The 23,864-nt window shown below is 46.7% G+C and overlaps 1 protein-coding gene across 7 annotated transcripts in view; it reads right to left on the bottom strand.

Annotated features, from left to right (window-relative positions):
* Nucleotides 1–23,864, bottom strand: part of LOC138537634 (ADAMTS-like protein 2) — a 678,742-nt gene that overhangs the window by 317,702 nt on the left and 337,176 nt on the right. For 5 of the 7 annotated variants that reach the window (XM_069641465.1, XM_069641464.1, XM_069641470.1 and 2 more), the window contains exon 6: nt 14,186–14,309. In XM_069641465.1, coding sequence (XP_069497566.1) covers nt 14,186–14,309 — 124 coding nt within the window. The remainder of the gene's footprint in view (nt 1–14,185; nt 14,310–23,864) is intronic. The other 2 variants (XM_069641469.1, XM_069641467.1) reach the window with 1 other exon arrangement.

The following is a 23,864-nucleotide window of genomic DNA, read 5'->3' as shown; positions in this document are numbered from 1 at the left end:
AGAAGCCAAGGTCGTATCGGCTGAAATAGACCAACAGTGGATACAATTAATGAAGCAAAGAACAGAGTATCCTATTCTGAAAGGTCAAGATAAGCCACAGAAGGCAGATGGTTGGCAAGACTAAATCAAATACACGAATTGCATGAAGAATAAGACGATTTCACAGTGTCTGAATCACGTGACCAGCCAAGCGAAAAGGGATAAAACTTTCACACCTACGTGTGGCCTTGTGCCATGCACAGATATCTTAACTTTTCCAGATCGAGAAGCAGTCTTGAGGCCAACCACAAAGAAATAATTCACACATGACCACTGAGGTGATGATTGATTGTAGCAATAATTGGAGGAAGGCTGGGGGTGCAGACGAGCTCCCTGCACCTGGCCGGCTATTCTGCATGCTGCTAAGCAAGTGGAAAAGTATTTCTTATGACGAACGCATAGCCAAATCCAACTCTAGCATGAAGAACCTCTTCTCCATACTAAAAGACTTAGAGTCACCAACAGCCATACCTGATATTTGTACTAAAGATAAGTCCTGGTGCGCAGACATCCAACAGGCACTAGCAAACAAAATTAACATGCTCCAAAATATAATACATCAAAAAAAGAAACGTTGAATCTACAGCACTCGCCCAATATCCTTCCACTTAGTGATCCACCTATGGCACACAATAATATATTTCCCTTCACTAAAATGTCTACCCTGGAAGTAGAAAAAATCATCCTCTCGCTCAAACCTTCCAATTGAAAAGGCGACATCTGCCCAGCACAATTGATAAAAGATGCTGCCTGAGACTTATCTCCTTTAATCTCCAAACTGATTAACACCTCCTTTGCTTCAGGCACCAACCCTGCCAACCTAAAACACTCTTGGGTGCCCCCCCTCCTCAAGAAACAGACATTAGACCCTCTCATCCCCACCAACTACCGTACCACGGTACCATTCTTACTCAAGATTCTGGATAAAGCCGCTTATATCCAGATTCAAAAACACCTAGAAGTGCATAAACTGCCTTAATTGATTTAAAATCCCAAATTGACGAGCTGAGAGACAAAGGGAAGACAGCACTTCTGCTCCTACTTCATCTCTCAGCAGCAATTGATCTAGTGGACCATAAGATCCTCTGTAGACATCTGGATTCTGCCGCTCACTTCTCCTCTGAGGCTATCAGATGGATTGAGTCTTTCTTGAGCGAGAGAACCATGAGAGTATTATCTCCATCGGCAGCTGCAGACCCTACTCCCATCATATGCAGTGTTCCTCAGGGCTCTTGTGTCTCGCCAACTCTATACAACATCTTCACCAAGAACTTGTTTGATGATCTGGACCGTCTGGGTATCGCCTACACTAACTATGCAGATGATACACAGATTCTCCTCCCGCTTTCTGGGGATCATAGTAAGGACACAGAGTTGGTGAACAGGGTATATCTTATCATCCAGGCATGGATGGCCACTCATGGCCTATGCCTGAACGATGATAAGACTGAGCTGATAATCATGGGCACACATGCCAACATTAAAAAACTAGGCCAGGAATTGTCCTCATTCAATATCGATGGGAACATCATCAAAGTCTCCAAGGAAGTAAAAACCCTTGGTTTCTACCTTGATTCCACCATGTCCTTTGACAAACAGGTAAAAACTCTGTCCTCCACCACGGCCTACACGTGGAAGCTGATAAGAGCAGGCAAGCCATTCCTCTCCAACGACAGCCTCAATACTCTCCAGAATTGACTACTGTAATGCCCTATACAGTGGTACTAACAAAATCACCATCCGCAGGCTACAAGCACTATAAAATAATGCCTTAAGAGCAGCACTTGGCATAAACAAAAGAAATCATATTTCCTCCATCAGACGCCATCATAAATGGCTTTCTACTGATAACAAAATCCAGCTAAAAACGATATCACGGGCCCACAAAGCCTTAAATAACGCTGCCCTAGCTACCTGATAGATAAACTTCCTAGAAGAATCTCTCTCAGACCAACTAGGGCTGGCAACGTCAATTGCCTGGCAGTACCCAGATTCAGGCTCACTACGATTGGTGGTAACAGTTTCCCAGTGAAGGCTGCTAAATTCTGGAACCTATTGCCACAGCACCTGAGAGCAGAACAACCCTACCTACACTTCAGAAAAAATGCTATCAAACATCTCATCTCTACTGACCCCTAGTCTCCCCTCCTCTAGGCTGTCTCCGTATCTGGCTCAGTATACTCCTACGCGCCCAATATTCCCACTTGAACCTTGTGCCACTGCTTGTATGACTATGTGTAATTTATTCTACTTTTGTGACTCAGTGTAAAATATTGTTAGTTGTATATTTTTGTAACCCTGTAAGCCTTGCATTTTCTTATTGCTGCACCCTGTTAACCATGGGTTTGGTGCGCATAAAAAGTGAATAAACAAACAAACAAACAAACAAACAGTGCCGCCTCCTGTGGCAGATGTCTCTGCCAGTGTTTAAACATGAGGCTGCGGACTCTGATCTTGGGGTCATTCCAGCGTTTCCTGCAGTCCTTAATGTCCCATGGGAATGTACCAACTGCCATGACCTTGTTGCGGATGCTTGCCCAGATTGCGGCCTTCATCTGGCCAGATGTTTTACAATGCCTAGAGCCATAGAGATCTTCTGCATGGACCACCACCTCATCATTGAGGACCTGCCGCTCGGCCTCACTGAATTGTTGCTTCCTCGGGCACTGATTGGGGACCTTCTATCTGCCTTTCTCGTGGGACATGTTTGCACTCCCCTATGGGTCCGGATGGCTACTGGAAATTGGGGATTCGGAGTGGACTGAGTTTTTCAAAATGGCCAACGCCATGTTTCCCGTTCCAGCTATGATGCCATTTACGCCGACTGTACGCCGGTTACAGTAATTAGACTGATTTTGGGCGGAAATTACTATTGGGGGCTCGCTTTCGTTGGTAATTCCACCAGATGGAATTACAGTTACTGGCAGTGGTATGTGCACGCTCTGGCCAAGTTGTAACACAGCCATAATTCCACCAGGCACCACAGCGGTAACAGTAATTCTGCCAAACTCATAATGAGGCTATATGGGGGTCATTCCGAGGTTGGAGGTAAGGGATAAACGATGCGGGTAAAGGATTACCGGCATCGCTTACCGCTCCGGGCTATTCCGACCAGCCAAACCGCTATTAGCGGCACCGTAAATAACGGTACCTCTAATAGAGGCATGGGCGCGGGCACGCGGGCCATCATACCGGCAATAGCGGCATGCCATAAACTGGAGGAGATCACAAGTGAAGTGGACATGCAAATACCATCATCATGAAGGTGTTAAAAGTGGATTTAGGCATGCCGTAAATACCGGAATCTCTGACCAACCGTAAAATGCCATGTGCAGTGTTCCCAACTGCCACAGGTGCACACCATCAGCACAGGTAGAGGCAATGGAGTCTGGACCTGACCAAAAGGAGCACACCCACACACCACACCCTTTTCCACACCAGGATCAATCCAAAAGTAGCATCAACACTTCAGCTGAAGGACATGCATGCATTGCAACACCAGCAACAACACCAACACCAACAGCAGGCACCACAGAGGAGACGCAGCAGACGAAGGAGGGTGAGACAGGCCCAGCATGCCCCACCAGTGCAGCCAGCGTAACCACGCATGCAGCCCCCAATCCCAAAAATCAGAGCCAGTCCCTCCAACCCAACCCCGTAGCACAACCACACCCTGTACCGTCTGGACCGGGACACCATCAACACCATCGTGGACATGATACACGATTGTCAGCCTCATCGAAATACGCACCGCCATCCCCCCTCTACTGAAGGTAGTTTCATGCTCCACTCCCTTTCCACAGCCACCTACCAGCACACAGTGGGGTACATGCATGGCATATAACAACCCTTATTCACTCGCATCCTGAAGCAAGTGAAGCAAGGGATACATATCCCTACCACAGACTTCCAGGAGATTCTTGAAACAAAAGGTGGCCTCCATGCCATGGAGGTGGTTTACCACAATCGCAAGCTATACCACTACAAACAGGTGCAGATGGAAGGCGACGCAAGCAAGATCATCACACATTGTTGTGCCCGATATCCCGGATCAAACACAGGAATGCTGCTTGTCACCATGGGAAAAATCAGCGCAGAATGCCTAACATTGCAGATCCTACTGCCAACGCTCCCCATCAGCAAATCCTACAGTACACAACACATCTAAATTTACACAAACACAGCTGTATGCGTACACAATGCATGAGCTACAAGACGGTAGAGCACACCGTGTATCATCTTGAAGATGCAACCCACACCATCATTCCATGGCACAGGACACATTGAGGGCCTAAAAATGGGGTGCATACTACCAGGGACATGTGCATGTGACCAACGATAATCTGCCGACATGTGTGACTAGTACAGCTGTCCATCATCAATCGACTGACATATAGCTTTTCATGCCTCCCATGCAGGTGACAGTGGCTACTATCCCTTGATGCTGTGGCTCATCACCCCTGTCCGAAACACACAGAACAGGCATGAGGAGGACTACAATCGATCCCACACCCTTACCCGTGTGGTCATTGACCAGACCTTTGGCCTGTTGAAGGCATGGTTTTGCTGCCTTAGCCCGTCAGGTGGGGCACTGCTCTACAGGCATGAGAAGGTGGCCAAGACCACCATGGCATGTGTTATGCTGCACAACAAGTGTATCCGACGCAACGTGCCCCTGACCCCTGACATTGAACTGCTACCACCTGGTGAGGATGAAGGGGATGAAGAAGAAGTGGCTGCACATCATTGTGGTGCCGAAGCACAGGAGGGGCGTGCTGTGCGTCCATCAGTGATTACACAATATTACTGACGGACATGGCTGCAGAGGGTGACATGATATTCTGACAGAGCCCACTGGGTGTGTGGGTACATGCACACTATGCACTGTGTATGAATAAATGACACATGCGCAATGTTGAATGTCCACTCAGGTCTTGCTTTTGACGCAACGGGTGTATTCAATTTTACAATGAAAACAATTGTGCAATAACCCTCCACCACCCTCACTCCCCTCCCCCTCCCCCCACAACTCCGACACACCCCCACCGCCGCTCCCCCTCCACCCACAACTCCCCCACACATGTCCCATCAAGTCTCTAATGCCTACATCAGGCTGCCCAGACTATTAATTCGCACTCCCTGGACTATGTGGCGGCATGTCTGGCCAGCGCAGGGTGTGTGATGACCTGCGAGCGGGCTTGCCTGGGTCGAGCTAGCCAATGACGGTGTGGCGCCTGCACGAATTTGGTTGCCAGGCACCCTTCCTCCATGGAATCGGCTATGCGGCCTAGTACCTGGCGCAGGGCAGAGACCTCCTCGCAGAGGCGGCTAGTGTTCTCGGCAAATGTTTTGCCCATGGAGGTGGTGTTCTCAGAGATGGTCCTGCCTAAAGAGGAGATGTTCTCCCGCCACTCCTGCCTAGCCTGTGTGTTGTCCTCAACGAACTGCCACACAAGGGCAGTCAGCTGTTCTGCACGCTGTGGCCCTGCGGGTGCACATGTGGAGATGGATGGTTCCTGGGTGTCCTGCTCAGCCTGAGCAGTCGCCACTATCGGACTAAAGTGCCCTTCAATTTGCTCCCGCCCAGACTGCTCCGGGGTGGTGGCGTGGTCTGTCTCAAGGGATGAGATTTGGGGGGCTGCCAGTGGACTGGGTGGGCGGGGCAGTTCTGATGAATCGTCCTCAACCGGCACCCATACCTCCTCCTGTGGCTCCTCCACAGCCTGGGGTGCTGTGGCTGCAACACCTCCCCAGCCAAACTTGACTCCTCCGAGAGTGGTGCCTCGGCTGATTCCTCGGGCTGGGCAATGGGTGTTGGTGCTTCGGCCTCTACGGCCCATGGCAGCACCGGTGCACTGGTGTTAGGCAGAAACCTGTGCAGATCCCTCTGGGACCACTGCAAAAGATTTAAGACTACAGGTGTTTGGCAGTAAACCCACTTGGTAGCAGTCTGTACCACACAGATTCACTTGGTAGCTGTGGCTGAGCAGTCAGACTTCCCTCAAGAAGAGTTAGGCAGTATACAGAGTATTCACAATAGGTCAAGAGAACACAATAGAACAAGTAAACACTGACCAGGGCTTGGTGTAAAAGAGATAAAATTATTTATTTAAAACCCACATCTAGAAAAACACACAGGCACTAATAGAAAGCAATTAAACACGGTCACTAAAAGATATACACTCCCTTAAAAGAATATTAGACAAGTCTTAAGCAAAGCCCCACTTATTTTCAGACAGCGGTGAGCGCTTAACGTAGATGGCACTCTAATAGTTCGTTTTAAAAAGGGAGAGAAAAGCAGAAAACAAGTTGAAACAGATCCCAACACTTTTACAAGAACATAACAAGAGGGGAAGGCAAAGTAAAACCGTGAAGTTAGAGTTCAAAAGGCCGGATCCACTTTCAGAGGATCAAAACGAAATGTGTCCAAGGTCACACGGTTGCAGTGCACAAAAGTCTTGTAAAGGTTCAAAAAGGGGTTGGACCAATGAAAGGGACCAGTTAGAGGGTCAAGGCGGTCAGCCCAGTCCAGAAGGTTAAGGGATTATTATTACCTTGTAGCAATCTTTAGAAAGGGAGTCCTGGCGGACACAGTACCTTAAAGTGGTGAGAGGACTCCAGCGGGGGCAGTTGTTCCTGGCAGCGGATGCAAGTCGGTGCTTTGTCCGGGGGAAGAGAGGATCTCGTCGTGGAGGAAGACAGGAGTCTGTTGCACTGCCAGGGAAGAAACCAGCCGCGGAGTTTCTGAGGTACAAGGAGCGGTCCGTTGATTCGCGGTTCAGTGGTGAGTGGCTATCCGGCTGCCAGGGTGCTTGGCACGGGCAGTTCGACCACAAACCGGTCTGAGGTACGAAGAAAGAAGGTAAAACTGGTTGTGCCCACCAGTCAGGGGAAGAAGCCTCTCCAGCGGGGAGATCTTCTCTGTCGTCGGGAAGTGGTGAGTCGGTTCCGCAGGGCTCCACCGGTGGTGTCGTCGTGGTAGATCGGCTCAGCTTCTCCCTCGTCGGTTTCTCAGGTCTTGTGGCGACTTCTGAAGTTCCAGTCCCCAAAGCCCTGCTTTTATGCAGCATACCCCCATTCACTCAGCCTGGCTGTCAATCAAACATGCTAAGTGGTGAGCCGGCCGGCTCACCACTTGGGCCAATCACACAAGAGTGCGACTTGAGTTACCAAGGTAACTCAGTCCAGGGTGCCTAAACCCCCTCCCACACCCCCTGTGGTACCCAGACAGAGTGGCACCACTTTTGGAGGCTTCTGTGGAGAAGCCCGCCAAAAAGTGGAACAAAGGGCTCGACTTGGGTTGGAGTCACAAAAGAGAACACAGACGCCATTTTAGAATCGAGTCCTGGCAACAAATACCAACCGGCGAATGAATATTAAATAATTAAACCGGCGGTATGTTCGAGGCTATGAGAATTAAATAATTAAAGTTGGTAGCCTCGAACAATGGGAAAATCCCATAGGAAAATATTTGCGGTCGAATATAAAAAGTAGTTTCCACTGCCACCAGCCAAAACTCGATCAGGGGCGGACGGAGACGTGCCCCCTCGACTAACAGACCCCGGGGCAATCGAATTGCCCCGACCAGTACGTCCACAATATGATGGTTTGTACTGGTTTCTGTTAATAATTTGGGACTAGTAAAGCCAATGGTGACTTTACATGCCCTGGGAGACAGTAGTCAGTCCCAGGATATGGAGTCTATGGTGGGGTGTCAATATGACACCCCTGTGTTACTGCACGGAGGGTGCTGTGTAACACACATAGTAAAAACACATGAGACCCTATGGAGTAAAGGACCCCATAGCCCATAACACACATTAACATTCAAAGGAACACTATAAATCATGTCCAAGAGTGGGAGAAAAAGAGTCTCACTCTTGGCAGGAGAAAAACACAAATTCCAGAAATCCAGCAAAGCTGCTGGGGGACTCACTAGGTTAGTAAATTCAGCCTAAAGAGATAATTCTCCCTAACAACTGGCAACCTGGGGTGTCTTCCCTGGTGGGTTGTCCCTTCGAGGTGGAAGGGCGGTTGGTGTCATCCCGGGACCTCTTCCGTGGTGTGGTCTTCGCGGGGGTTGATTCCTGGCAATCGCTGTCATGGTTCCGTGAAGTCTTGGTGAAACCCTGCTCCTCTGCCTGATCTCAATAACACCATTCTTGGTGCCTTGACCCCTAGACTGGTGGGAACAATCAGTCTCGACGCCTGCTTGGGGATCCATGCTTTTCTGAGCCTCCTTGTTCCGGAACCAACCAGTGGACTGATCAGCTCACTCGTCACTCATCACTGCACTTGCAACCATTCTGAGTGCATCCTTGGAACATGGAGGTTCTTCAGGTTTTACAAAAATATGCCTGCTCCTGCATTTTCAGCCTTCTTGCATCAACGTAACCCGTGCAGGGCCTGTCACTGGAAGATGGTCTGTCGCAGCCTGACTATGGTGACTCCCTTTGCATCTTAGAGGTGTATTTTTCTCTCTCGCCTACCCATTCTCTTACTGTGGTTACCATCTACCGGCCTCCTGGTCAAATCAACTCATTTCTCTCTGAGTGGGCAGACCTCTCAACCTGCCACCAGGCCTCTACCACTCAACTCCTCCTCCTCGGTGACCTCAATATACATTTAGACTCTCCTTTCTCCTCCTCTGCGGCTCCCTCCCCCTGTCCATCCTCCCCTCTGGCCCGACTCACTCTGCAGGGCACACACTTGATGTCTTGATCTCCTCTGACCTCCCTCTCTCCATCCCTCTGACCACTCCTCTCTCCTGGAGTGATCACTCCCTCCTCTCCTCTCATCTCTCCCTCTCTTCCCCCCAAGACAAGCCTACCCCAACACTGCCATCTACCTTCTCGGACATCCGGCCCATGAAGCGTATGTCAGTTGAGGCTTTTGCCGCCACTTTCTCTCCCCCCCTCCACCTTTGGCTGTCTCATATCCTGACACAGCCCTGTCTCTGCTCTACTCTTCAATTTCTGATACGCTTGATGCTCTTGCCCCTGTCATGAGGATCAGTTTGAAGTCCAAAGCCAAGTGCAATTTCTGGTATGGCTCTGACCTAGCTACACTTAAACGTAAGTGTAGGGCGGCTGAGAGGAAATGGAGGACTTCCTGTTCATCCTCTGACAAACTGGCCTGTCGCCTGCTACAAAGGCAATACTGACTCTCTGTCCTCACCAAGAAGAGAGTCCACATTCAAGCTCGTGTCTCTGCGGCATCTAAAAACTCGGCCAAACTCTTTAAAATCTGCAAGGAGCTGGCCAACCCTGCTGCAGTCTCTACCCCTCCGGTTGCCTCCCAGGCTCTTTGCAATGCTCTTGCCTCTCACTTCATTTAAAAAATCCAGGACATCCTGCCCACCCTCTTCACCCACGCCCCTCCTCTCCCCTCTCCATCTGTGCTTGCTGACCCTCCTTTAGCCACCCCCCCACCATCCTTCTTGTCCTTTCCTCTTTTCTCCTCTGACGAGGTCGCTAGACAAGTCCGATCTATGAAAGCCTCGTCAAAACAGGTTCATCCCTGTTCCTCTAAAACCATCAAGGACCCCATTGACACCCTCGCTCCGGCCCTTGCTGATTTTTGCAACCACTCCTTTGCCTCAGGATCCTTCCCCTCCACTCTGAAGCACTCCTTTGTGCATCCTCTTCTCAAGAAACCCACAGCTGATCCTTCTTGTCCAGCTAACTATTGCCCAATTTCCATTACTCCCTTTCTGGGCAAACTCCTGGAAAAGTTGGCCATCTCTCAGCTTAACCTTCATTCCAATTCTGTTGGCTGTCTCCATGACCACCAGTCTGGCTTCAGAGCTGCCAGAAGCATGGAAACTGCTCTCCTGAACATCCGTGAAGATCTGCTCTCCAACCTTGACTCTAACATTCCCTCTGTCCTCATCCTCCTGGATCTCTCTTCTGCCTTCGACATGGTCAACCATACCATCCTGCTCAACCGTCTCCGTGAAAACCTGGGTATCACTGATCAGGCTCTGGCCTGGCTGACCTCTTTCATCTCAGATCGACCCTCCCAGGTCCAACTTGGGCCCTTCCCTTCATCTATCTTCCTCTCTACCTGTGGTGTTCCCCAGGGGTCTAACCTCTCGCCCTGGCTTTTCAACCAATACCTGGCAACTCTCGCCCACTGCATTGCCACTTTCTGCTCAAATTTCCAGTGCTACGCTGACGACACTCAACTCATTTTCAGGCTGCCCTCTGCCACCTCCTCTCCCTCTCTCATCTCTGATTGCCTAACTGTCATTGAAAATTGTTCTGCCGCCAATGATCTTTGTCAGAAGCCAGCAAGACGGAGATCCTCCTCATCGGCACACCTTCACCATCCTTTCCCCTGGCTCTCTGGCCGGCCTCCCTTGGCCCTCCTCTTACCCCCACCTGCGAGGCTAAGAAGCTCGGGGTCATCTTTGACTCCACCCTTTCCTTCTCCGCCCACATCTCCGAGGTCTCTAAAAAGTCAAATTTCCTACTGCACCTCCTCAGAGGTACTCTGCCTTTCCTCGAGAAGCTCATGGTATTCCAAGCTCTGGTTCTCTCTAGCTTAGACTATTGTAACAGCCTCTTTCTAAATCTACCTGCCTCTACTCTCCACCCTCTGCAACTAATCCAGAACAGGACTGCGAGACTTGTCCTTGGCCTCAAGCCCTGGAATCGTATCTCTCCAGCCCTGAAATCTCTCCATTGGCTCCCAGTGGATGCAAGGAGTCAATTCAAAACCCTCTGCATTATCCACAAGGCTTTCTGGGGCCTGGATCCAAAATACCTTCAGCTATCCTTTCACAAATACCTCCCCTCTCGAGCTGTTCGCTCCTCTACCTCCAACTCCCTCAGGGTCAGTCGTTTTTCAAAGAAACGAGCTGGGGGTAGATCTCTGTCTTCGGCTGGTGCCTCCTTCTGGAACAGCCTCCCTGCCACTCTAAAACTTGGGGAGAACCATCTCCGGTTCCGGAAGCACCTCAAGACCTTCCTCTTTTCTTCTTCCTTCGCTCCTCCTCTCCCCCGCTGATCTGTTCTCTCTTGGCACCATGCACCTGGCCACCCTCTGTCCTCCGGGCCCAGGTACCTGCTCACCCTGCCAGCCTCCCGCACTGCCTCTAGGCCACCCCTTGCACTGGGGTCTGTATCTGTACCCATACAGCCCCCCTTTTTATTCCTGCACTTAGCAGACCTACCCTGTCTGCTGCCTTAAACCTAGCACTTGCAAATTGCTGGCTGCACTACCACTGTTTGTTGTCTTTATTATTTATGTATTGTTATTTATCTGTTTCTCCTCTGCTTCGCACTTTCCACTTCTCCCCCTTCCATGCACTTTTCCCCTCCCCCTCTCCCATGCACTTGCACGTTCTCTATGTCACTGGGCCTTGTAACATCGCTGTTTTGTTCTCCCTGTTCCCCTCCCTTGCCTTGTCGCGCTCTGAAACACTTGTGTACGGGCGCGATAGAAATAAAATATCAATATCAATATATTCCGGAACCTCAGCAGTGGTCTCTGCAGAAATCGGGAGTCAGCTACCATGTCCACATTTTTTAATAAACCTACCTGTGAAGTATAACTTTAAAACTTCTGACAAGGTCCCAAACCATCTTACAGTTGGTTAAGTATTAGCTGAGCTCCTCTGTGGATATTCAAAGTGTCTATAATGAATTTCATGCATGTAAGAACATACCTGTGTTTCACTGGTTATTAAAGTATATGCTTTCTTTCTTCTATTAAGGGTGAATGTATGTATCTGTTCTATAATAATTAAGTGACAATATTTGACAAGATGTTTTACTTGCTTAGTGTGTCCAAATAAACCTTAGTGTATTTGTATGCTTACCTGTCTAAGTTGAATTATTGGTATTGTTCTGTGTGGACTCATTGTAGCCCTAAACCACTCTCAAAACCCTTCTGAGACTATGCCTTACCGCTCTGCTACCTTACCTTGATTGGGTTTGGCTAGTCCTCAGTGTCTCCATGTTCACCATAATAGGGTGACCTCCCAAAATCCACCCTCGGTTGATTTTGGAAATCCATCTTAACAGCTACCAATGGCCTTAAAACGCTACACCGCTCTGCATCCCTCTGTGGAACTCATACAATGACCACAAATAAATTGACCCGGTCACAGGGCTTAAAAACACTTGGTAGCCATTTTGCTCCTGTGCACCAATGGGATTAAAGGGCTACACCGCTGTGCAACCCAGTAGAAAATACACAGCTGCTGCTACCAGCATATAACTGACAAATGTTATAGATTAGGAAACTCCCTCAGGGTCAAAATGTGGCACAATATAGTGCCCCTGACTAGGTGGACAAGGGTGCTTCTGAGAGCAGAACATAAAACGTGAGTTGCAATTACCGAGAAGTCCTTTGAAAAGAGCCTCATTGGAGACAATAATTGATCAAGGCACAAAAAAGAGCGACAAAATCATGAAGTGGCTTGCACAAGTGAGAAAAAGGGACTGTCTACCACCACACATATACTGTTACTACACTACAGTGTTGTGTCCTCAACACTGCCACAATCCACAGCATCTCCACATTATTGGCTCCTGCACAACCTAACACTTCAACCAGATCTGACAATTTCACAATCCCCAACATTTCAACAAATCCTGACACCCAAGCACCACCACATGCTTTGACATTTCACCAGTCCATGGCCCATTCCTTATACCTCCACTATTCCTAAAACATCCACAACCATTGACAAATTGACATCTGACACATTCCCAGGCCTTCACCGCCCGAACATTCTAAGCACCTCCATGTGACCTACACAATGCCTGACATCTCCCAATCCCAGACTGCTCCTCCGTACCCAAGAAATCCTGGATTGGAAAATGTATAGCCACAGTTGGCGACACCAACACACTCCCTAAAACTTCCATAGTCTGTGACATCTCCAGTTTATCTGCCACCACAATGATCGTTGATGCTCTCACTATCACTAAGATGTCAATGACAAATGAAATATCCACAGTGCCGACACCGCCAAAATGCTTGACATAGCAGATGGCCCCACAACTCCACAATGCTTAGACACCTCAAAACCCTGCTACATGTTAACTCCTTCTCAACTACTGAATCCACCAAACCAAAATATAAGCCAGACCCTGAACATTACACAACTTCCAACCACTGTATCAATCAAAAATCTTTAACTCTTAACTCAACTGTAACACCTACACACCCCAAATATTCTTTGAATGAATGCCCATCCTCTTAAGTGACTGTCAAATATGTATCCATCACCTGAACAACTCTAACTAATGGTTACACTAAAGTGTAAACCCTTCTCAATCTCCTCACACCTGCAACAAAATTAAACCAGCTGAACTCCCTCCACGACCCAACATCTTCAATGGGCAAGATCCTTCAACAGCTGCTTAATATTATTTACAGTTCTGCCAACCACTCCACTGCATCAGACATCTGAAATACTAACCGCTTCTGACTTTCCAACAATTTATGATCTATTTTCAAAACTCAAGATGGTCGTTGCATCAACAATCTTTTCATCAGATGTATTTTGTTCTGTAATGCTGTCTTTTGTTCTTTTATTTCTAGGTCTTTTGGAAAGGAGAGCTGTCTAAAATATCTGCATAGATGAATTCTAAACCGAAAAAACTCCTCTCCCTTCTCTCAAACGTCACACAGTTGTATTAATTTCCAGAAGATTTTATGGTTAACCAATTACAGAGCTTCTGAGTACAGGGATAGTTGGGCTCTTGGAACCCTGGCACTTCCACAACCCATCACTTTATTTCACAACGACTGGATTTTTCTTTTACACAGTCGCTTTATAACTCCAATGGGTGCCCCCTGCAGCACATGACCACATGGAGTGTTAACCCTGACAGAACAATGACATCCATGCACTCAACAATCCATGATGTGTCCTGCAACCTACCTAACATAAAGAAGTGCCCTCTCTAGTCTCAACGCCCCTCTCTCAATGCTCCCTACCTCCTCTTTCCGCCTCTCCTTCTCATAACTCCTTCTCCTCATTCCCATCACTTTTTTTCCATCCATCACATCTCACTCACTCTTTCATCCTTTGTTTCTCCTTCTTCACTCTTTTCTCCCCTCTCTTCATGCGTTCTTTGCAGGAGCTATCAGAAGAGTCAGGTATATTCCAGGAAAGAAACCCGAGTACCTAACTGTGAGATGCCCTTCCGGAAGCTGCCAGAGACTCGGAAGCAGGCACTGCCATCCCCACCACACACTCTGCAACGATCCATCGTCCTAGAGGAATGCAGCCTCCCATCACATCCCACAGGCTGTGGAAAAAAAGAAAAAGAGATGCGAGAGTGAGCAAGGTCCAAAATGAAGGGGCATGGCAATGTCACATAGCAGATAGAGCATTGACAACACACCAGATCATAGAGAAGAACGTATGCAACATGCCAGGACACAATAGGGAGTATGGACAGTGTGAATCACGGCAAGAGAAGAATGGTCAACGTGCGGACAATATGTGTATACGGCAAACAAGCCAGGATTGTAGAAGGAGCATAAACAATGAAACCTTTGTTAGTATGATGAACTTCATCCCTGGGGGCACCATTTAAAGCTACTATGGTGCCAGCAAACGCTCCCGCCCCATCAACAATTATCAGGCATCTGGTGAGCAAAAAGAATTACTAACAATACAGCGCTCTCTTCCCAGAGTTATAGGTTTGCAGTGGCAGGTTGTTGAGAGACATAAGAAGGTTATGGCGCCATTGCACAAGTAGATTATGGCTGCAATGTGGACAACACTCAATGGTTGTTCACTTATCAGGCTATGACTGGCTGAATTTTCACCCTTGAAACATTGCTACTAGATGTCTGCTGAGCTTGCTCTGACTTTTTCCTGAGAGCACTCTGACCCACGATTTTGCAACTTCTCAACTTGGAAGCCAACAGGATTAGGAGGACGACCTTCTGAACCTTCAAGTAAGTAACAACTCACAGAATGTTACTTAACTGAGTCTAAAATCGTTTGAATCCAAACATTTCATTAGTAATTAAATCCTAGGCAACTCTCCCTTCACACTGATTCTGATGTATGAGTACCAGCATAATATATGAGCAGAATTGCTAAATGCCTGTGCCTGTTTTGCGGGGAGTGCTATAAATCAGACCTGGGGCACAGTGGGTAGAGTCCCCTGAGCTATTGTGCTTAGTATGCTTGGATCCATGCCTGGAGGTGATTGGTGCAGTATGATATACCATATCTTTGGGCTGTGACAAAACATCTGAAGCCATGATGTGCAATTCTCCTGAGATGGAGTATTGTTCAATATCCAGTCCCTATCTGCATCCTACCTGAGGTAGGCCGTGGCTTCCGGATCCCCCTTGTTGGCAGACACTGTTGTGAAATCTTTTGCGTGCCCCAATGCTCCATCCTACGGATCCAGAACAGGCTTCGAATCAACCCCTGGCATACCTCCCACTATTCATAAGCATGACCTGGAGAAGGTACCAATCGCATATTGCATGGTTGCTCTACTCTGAGAACTGCTTATTGCAATGTGGGAATGTCCAGAAGGGGGTGATCGCCATCGTGCCTCCTGAATAAGGCTAAATAATCCTATTTAAAAATGTTTTGTACAACCTGCCTTCGGCTAAGAGGAAACAATGGGCCTCATTACGAGGTGGGCGGTAAGGGATTACCGGCACTGGTAAGGGCACCGGTGCCGGTAATCCCTTACCGCCCTACTACGAGGTCCCTTAGCGGGTCCCTTCCTTAACGCCTGGTTTTACCAGGCGTTATGGAAGGGACCCGCTAAGGGACTTCAGAGCTAATAACGGTACCGCAATTTGCGGTACCGTTATTAGCACCTTCCCCCTTCCATTGAGCCCTATGGGGGCTGAAATGGGAATGGGGAATGGCTTTTTCAATAGGGACCTACTGGTCCCGCAAAGGTTGGAATAGACCGGTATGTCCCCATTCAACAGGACCGGACATGGTACCGGTATTGGAGGTAGTCATGGCGCTAATTACGCAATGACTAGCTCTAAGCGGTGTCCGGTCACATGGTCGACAGACAAATGGTCGACAGGACAATTGGTCGACACCATTTGGTCGACAGGTCAAATGGTCGAATTTATTTTTAATTTATATATATATTTTTTATGTTTTCGTTTAGGGAAAAAAGGGGTTTTTAGCAACAAAAAAAAGGGGGTTGCGGGGGGACCCTCCCCCCCAAAAAAAAAGAAATTGTGAAAAAACACAAAAAAAAATTCGACCAATTGACCTGTCGACCTTTTGGTGTCGACCAATTGTCCTGTCAACCATTTATTTTCGACCAAATGACCTAGAACCGCTCCAACCTCGTAATGAGGCCCAATGTGTCTCATCTCTGCTGCTTACATCGGCCAGAGTTTTGTTCAAGTTGTCTCCCAGAATCATCCAAACAAAGTTCTCAAAGATGACAATTTCATGGACCATCTGTGGTGGGCAAAGAAATCCGAGGAAGGCACGAACACAGAAACCTTGATGCCAAGGCACAGTTTGACGATAGAGTGATTTGTAACTCGATTCCGATTACTTGTCCATACCAATCTCTAGCAGGACAATGCATGACATGTGAATTTATAACAGATTCAAGCTGTTTTTCAAACTCATAGGCTCACGAAGTGGTGACATAATTTACAGTGAACACTAGAGATTTAGCATCCCTTATCTGCAGGAGAAGAAGAAAATACTGTGCACGCCAATGGCAATATGTAACTTTTCAATTTCGCTATCTTTTAATTCCTTTTCCTTCTTTTTTCCTGAATTGGAATTATAAGGCCTGATTTAGAATTTGGCGTTAAAATAAAGAAGTGGTGGTAACACACTGCCAAACTCATAGTTTCAAAAGAAAACTCGAAAAACAGCCCGGTTTTGTGGGGAGGACATTTCCTCCACGCAAAACCATTACTGCATTCTTATATCCATGGAGTCCCACGAGATTTCAAAATGGGGAATAATTAAAGTATGCAGACCCTTAACATTACCATGATGCATGAGTAACAGTACTTCCATTTGGTAGTATTACCAGAGGTGATACTGCCAAACTCTAAATGAGGCCCAAACTGTTTTTTGCTAATATGTACTCTAATGTTAGGGTTGGTGTAAATGTGTCATGCTGAGCTGTAGTGATGGAGTTATTGTGTTGAAGGAGCTGCCTTGCAGTTTAGTTTAGTTTAGTTTCTTTATTTATACCACACGCAGAACCCTGGGGTAACTGGTCGCCAGAGACATAGAGGAAGTTACAGCAGAGTATAAACATAGAAGATGATAACAGTAAGTGCAGTTGACCATGTTACATGGTAGTCGGCAGAGAAAACAAGTGCAGTTGACCAGGTTACATGGTGGTCGGCAGAGAAATCGAGTGCATTAAGTCAGATAGCGGTGGAGTTCTTGTTGGCGAGCCAGGACTTTGTTTTTGCTCTGAAGGTCCAAAAGGAGGGCTCTGCTCTAAGGTTCAACGGTATAGCGTTCCATTGTTTGGCAGGTAGGACCAGGAAGCTGGAGCCGCCTGCTTTTTTTTAGGGAGAATTTGGTGATGGAGAGACAGTGAAAGTACACTGTTCTAGTTGGTCTGGAAGAAGTGTGTTTGATGAACTTGTCTGCCAGGTTTTTGGGGGAGTCATTGGAGAGGCATTTGTGGACGATGACGAGGGATCTGAGGGTGATTCTATCTCGTACAGGGAGCCAATGGTCATCTTGTCTAAAGCTTGAGATGTGTGCGTGTCGGGGGATACTCAGTGCGGCTCTGAGTGCATTATTCTGTAGCACCTGCAGTTAATTCAAGTTGCGTTCTGAGGGGCCAAGAAAGTATAGCAGTAGTCAATTTTTGAAAGCACTAGCGCTCTGGCTAGTGTAATGCAACTGGTGGGTGAGAGGAAGGGTTTGCAGGCATTGATAAGCTTATTTGTATAAACTGTGGAGGAGGCTGTAGCGTTCACCTGTCTTTTGAGCGATAGTGTGGAATCTAGATAGACCCCTAGAGTTTTAATTTCTTTGGACACACTGATTAGGTTACCGTCTATGTTGATAGATGCGTAACAGGGGTCCAGTTTGTTTAGCCGTGGTTGGGAGCCGACAAGAAGGAGCTCAGTTTTCTCGTTGTTGAGGCATAACCTGTGTTCTGCCATCCAGGCTTGGATCTCCAGGTAAAGGTTGTTAGCGGTAGTCATACTTAGCTATCTGGGTATTGTCACTGATATGTTTGATGGTGAACAGATGTGTTTCTAGGGCTATGGCTAAGTTTACAATAGGCTTTCATGTCATTACTCATGTTTATTATCTGGGTCAGATGCCACAACACATATGGTCATTTACTGTGATCTGATACGGCTCACGTTTTTTAAACAAGATCAGATGCCACAACACATATGGTCATTTACTGTGATCTGATACGGCTCACGTTTTTTAAACAAGATAGCTCAGTATGTTAAGGGCTCCTCACAAACAATACATTGAGTAACTTGGAAGAATCTAGCAATGAAAGCACTATATAAAAGTATGGTCTTTTTTTAATTATGTTTCTGTTATGTCATTTCCTGTGAAGTCATCATCAGGTCAAAGGAAAAGGCATGTAATTTAATATGGCATTGTTATTATGCCACTTAGTATTATTGAAATATCAAAAATCCTAGATTGTTGGAAAGTATGCTGGATACTTCTTAATCCAATCCAGTGTGAGGGTTATCTTGTTTAACACCACAAAACACTCATACATTATTTCGTCCTATTATGGATCGCCTAACAATGTAACCTCTTTTAATATATATATTGGACCACCTAGAAACCTACATTCAACACCAACAGCACAGGTTTTACTGAAACTAAAACTATTCCATAAATAAATTACAAAACTTTAATTAAACTAATGCAAGTAACCAAACAGGTTGCTTAAAAACACGGCTTTGACTGCCAAAATAAGCCCACAGTGGGGGCAAGTAGTTGGCCACTCTTCTGCCCGTTCATACCCACCTTTCACACCATGCCCTCCCCCCACATCAAACTATCCCTAAAAAATAACCATAAAAGTAAAAGTGCGTACAGACTGATAGCCCAGTGCCACCTACAACTCACAGGACCCCTGTACTCTGCTGCTCCTCTACAGGTCCATGGCCACCCAAGTTAATGGGAGGAGGCTCCGTGTAGAGTCTCGGCTGCATTTTCTTGGCGGCCATCTTATTTAAAGTGTTTGTAGTACAACATAAAAAATAAGACACGCACCTCCCAAGGTCCATTCCTTTTCATGCAATCTGTTCCCCTTACCACCCCAGATGTTGCTGTGGGGTGCCAATGACAATAATGGCCGGTGGACCAAGTTGCCTGGTCTGGTAACGACCCACCATCAATAGTAATACTTCACTCAAGCCATTATCTTGTTAATTCGGGTAGGCAGACTGTTACCAGCCAAAAGGGCAGGGCGTGTAAACACTCACAGATCCAAATAAAGCAAATAAATAAATAAGCAATGGAATGATACACCAATCATGGGGGATGGAGAAGATTATGAAATAAAGGAGGCAGAATCAGGAGATTACTCTGGCAAATAAGACAAGAATGAACATTTTGCTGCTGTCATGATATCATCTTCTTATCCTTATCACTAATAGGGTATTATTTTTGTTTACAGGGACATTGGTTATGCCCTGTCACTATTGATACCAGGCATTGATGGCCGATATAACCACTGACTGCCCATGTGCACCTAAATCACTGACTCCGGGCATTTGGCCTGCCTCTGATGACTGGGGCAAGGCCACCAATCCAGCCAATGTATTGCACAGGTTTTAGCTGGATCCAACAATGGACTGTTTATTCGTGCTGGAATCTGTCACAGGGGTGGAGGCCTCACTCCCCTCGCCTGAGGAGGATGAGACCGGAAGTGTGTGTACATCACCATGGTTCATCCAGAAGAGGTCCACCACATGATACCTTATGAACATGGACAGAAAGGGAGAACTAGTGCCTTAAAACAAATACTTCTATTATTCTAGAGAAGTTGGGGATAGGCCCGTTGAGTACCTTTTGACGTCGTGGGGTCGAGCATCTGTATTCAATTTAAGGGGGATTCCTGGAGGCTGGAGCGGGTTAGTGGGTTGGGAATGGGTTAATGCTAGGATGCTGTCCATTTGTCTTGCAAGACCAACCAAACTATACTATTTTGATCAATTCATTGCTTGAAATTAAGACCATTTATTTTTGGTGCTCACAAAGTGGTGATGCGACTCGGACCTGTCACACAACGCTGTAGGCTGTACAACAATTGACCGGTGAGCCACATCCAATTGAGGACCCGACATGCACGAACAACCACATGTAGGAATCCTTATTATAAACACCATGAGGTTTATTGGGAGGAGGTGTGATGGGCTGGTACCGTGCATGCATGGTCACTCAGGGGAGGCACAACTTTTCTATCAAAATGTATGAGCAAATACATGTGTTGGAAATGATGGGCAGTGTATGCCGTTTTATTACTTTGTTTTGCCTTTTTTATTGCTGTGGTTCTTACGATTGCTTATTTTTTCTACTCTGGCATAGATCTGGCAAAATACTGGGAGTTGTAGATTAGTGAAGCCCGAATTCGAACGGGCTGTAGTAGGAAATGGCACTGTTAAGAGGCCCATCTGTTTGTGTTTATGGTTTAGATAGGGAAAGAAAATGGGAATGGAAAAAAGGAATCTGGTGGGACAGTAGCGTCAAGCACATGAATAAGGAAAGACAAATGTCTGCAGGTTGAGTGCCTCTTACTCCTTTTAGGACCACGCTGCAGAGTCTCTGGTACATCCGCTTTCCCCTCTCAGGACTGCAAAGGAGTGGAGTCAAAGAGTGCATGATACAAGATTAAGTGAGCGCAGGGCACTTGACAATAAAACTAGGGACTGAAAATGGGCAACAGGCACTCTAGACAGGCGGAAGCCCTTCCAAATGGCTCACCTGTACTTTTTGACACAACTCAATACGCATTCTAAGTTCCAAATACAAGGGACTTTTAATTTTGTCAAATTGGGGGTGCTCAGGTGAGCATAAGAAGGACAAAAGAAAGAATAAGATAACCCTTCAAACAATGGGGGCATTTGCAACTTGGTTAGAAGAGGTGACAGCGAGATGCAATCACTGTAAGGTCAGGGCGCTAACTTGGGTGCATGACAGATTGTGAGGGCAGAATAAATGCCTAAGAGACAGGCGATGGTCAGAGAAATAGATACACCAGTGCCCTCAGATAATGGGAAATAAGACAAAAAAGGGTGAGCTGGGTGACCATGAGAGAGAGATGGCTGAGGAGACTGTTGTTTTGTTTCAGCAGCGCATGCACTGCAGTGAGAGCAGGCCAGCGATAGGTGGGGAAGTGACGCAGGCAGCAGGAGCTGATGTGGCCCTTTGGTGAAACTGCCCCAACGTGCAGATCCCCCAGCCTGGTGCTACGTGGGCTGAGCAATCTTGGACCCCAAGGTGGTTCCCTCTTACCTGACATATCTCCCTCTTATATTCTTATATTCCATTTGCGATGAGGGGAGGCGCAGTGCATAGGAGCGATTGTCAGGTCATCTATGCACCACTTAGACAAAGGCAAGCAGGGAACGGGGAGGAGGACCAGCAACAACCCAACCTTGTATTCCCAGTTTGGGAAACACCAGGTTTTTTACTAGAAGGCATAGAAGCTATACATATGAAAATTGGAATGAATGCAGAGTCCATGATAAACATTTTGCTACTATACCGTCCATCATCTTCAAAGTTACACTTGGCAGAGGCGCTTTCCACCCACATACTACCTCTTTTGAAATCAGCTACTAGATTTTTAATTCTAGGTGATTTTAACTATTGGTTGGGAGTAGATACGGATCTCCATGCCATAGAAATGAAACAAACGCTAGACGACCTGGGCTTTTCCCAACTCATGACAATGCCTACCCATGCATCCGGTCATACCTTGGACTGGCTCGGTAGTCTTAATATAAACTGCAGCAATGTTGAAGCCAGTCCATGTCCTTGGTCTGATCATTAGTTTGTGCATTTTACACTGCATGTGCCCTTTCCTTTAAAATCCCTGAGCAAGCAACCTAAAGTATGGCTAAGGAATCTTAAACGCATCACGATAGATAATATTGATCCAGTGCTTAATAACAAACTTCTTAACCTTCACACAGAAATGTCTTCTCAGGACATGGCGACAATTCTGATAGACAACCTATCTTGTATATCAGAGAAGTTAGCGCCGCTCAAGCTAAAAAAGATTAAGTCCCCTGAACACAAAAGCAAAGCTTGGTTTTCAAAGGAGCTTCGAACCAAAAAAACAGAGTTTAGTACAGCATTCTTTGTGTGGAAAAAGGAATGTAACCACGCTTGTCTAGTAAGGTATAAAAACCTAGTATGCGAGTATAAAAAATCTATCTTTGAAGCTAAAAGAGAATTTCATACCAACTGGATTAATACAGCTAAATCTAACACAAGGAAAAAATTCAAGATTCTAAAGGAGCAAGAAAGTGCCCCTGCTCCTCTACACTCCCTAGCGAAAGATGACGCAAACTGCTGTCAATTAATACAAGATGGCCTATTTAACAAGCTACATAACATTCGGTCATCAATGTTAGAGAAAAATAACTCCTCTATTCTCAAGGCTTCTAACAAAGGGTTCTGTCATGACCCCTCAGTTCCCCAATTTGATTTCCACCCCATAATGGTGAGTGAGCTACAAAAAAATCATCAAGCATATGAAACCCTCACAATGTAGAGGAGATGCTTGTTCTTCGATGATTATAAAGACGTGTCCCCCGCAGCACCTAGACGTGGTGTGCACATTCATAAATACTTCATTGAAGGAAAGTAGTGTCCCAGATGAGTTTAAGTCTACCATGGTTAGCCCCATTATTAAGAAACCGGGCCTGCCAATGGACAACCCACTTCATTTTCTCCCCATATCCAACACTCCCTTTCTACTAAATATTCTGGACAGGGTTGCATATGGCCAGTTGGTGGAACATCTGGAGCAATATCCAATTCTCCACCCTAATCAGTCGGGCTTTAGAAAAAAATTCGGAACTGAAACAGCTCTTTTGGAGCTAAAAACTAAACTCTTGGGAGAAATGGATAGAAGGGGCTTGTCGTTAATAATCTCATTAGATCAATCAGCAGGCTTCGATCTAATTGAACATTACATTCTCATTACCAGATTACAAGAAGTTGCAAATCTCTCTGCCTCGGCAGCTCAGTGGGTCACTTCTTTCCTGGAGCATAGAAGCAGCAGAGTCTTCTCGGCCTCGGCTGAAGCCACTCCTATATCAGTGCTATACGGGGTTGCCCAAGGGGCAAGTATGTCACCCTGCCTTTATAATTTGTTTATGGCCGCCTTCTTCTTCATGCTTGAGGAGGAGAGGTTGTATTCTGAAATAATGCAGATGACACTCAGTGTGTCATCTCACTAACAGAACACCATGAGAGTGACGAGTTGGAGGTAAACAGAATCTTCGCACTGATAGAAAGGTAGATGTTAGAAAACGTCCTTGTTCCGAACCGCAGCAAGACAGTTATTGATTGTTGGCAGTTCAAAGGCTCTAAAAAATCTCAATGAAGCATATAGCTCCTTTAAAGCATATATGTCATCTCTCCTCTACCGAAAACAAAAATCTTAGGGGTAACTTTAGATTCGACCTTGAGTATGAAGGCTCATGTCTCTACCGTAGTGGTGGGGGTAGTGTACTATGTTAAGCTACTCTCTAACCTGAGGCCCATGATCTCTCAGGAAAGCGCTGAGACAATTGCTAGGGCAATAATTGGAGCAAAGCTTGACTATTGCTGCAGTCTCCTGCTTGGTATTAGTCAACTTGAACTGCGTAGA

Source organism: Ambystoma mexicanum, chromosome 1q, assembly GCF_040938575.1.
Source record: "Ambystoma mexicanum isolate Mex_15411 chromosome 1q, UKY_AmexF1_1, whole genome shotgun sequence".
In the NCBI taxonomy this organism is placed as follows: domain Eukaryota; kingdom Metazoa; phylum Chordata; class Amphibia; order Caudata; family Ambystomatidae; genus Ambystoma; species Ambystoma mexicanum.
Note: the sequence above shows the minus strand (reverse complement) of the source record. Positions and strands in the feature narration are given on the sequence as shown.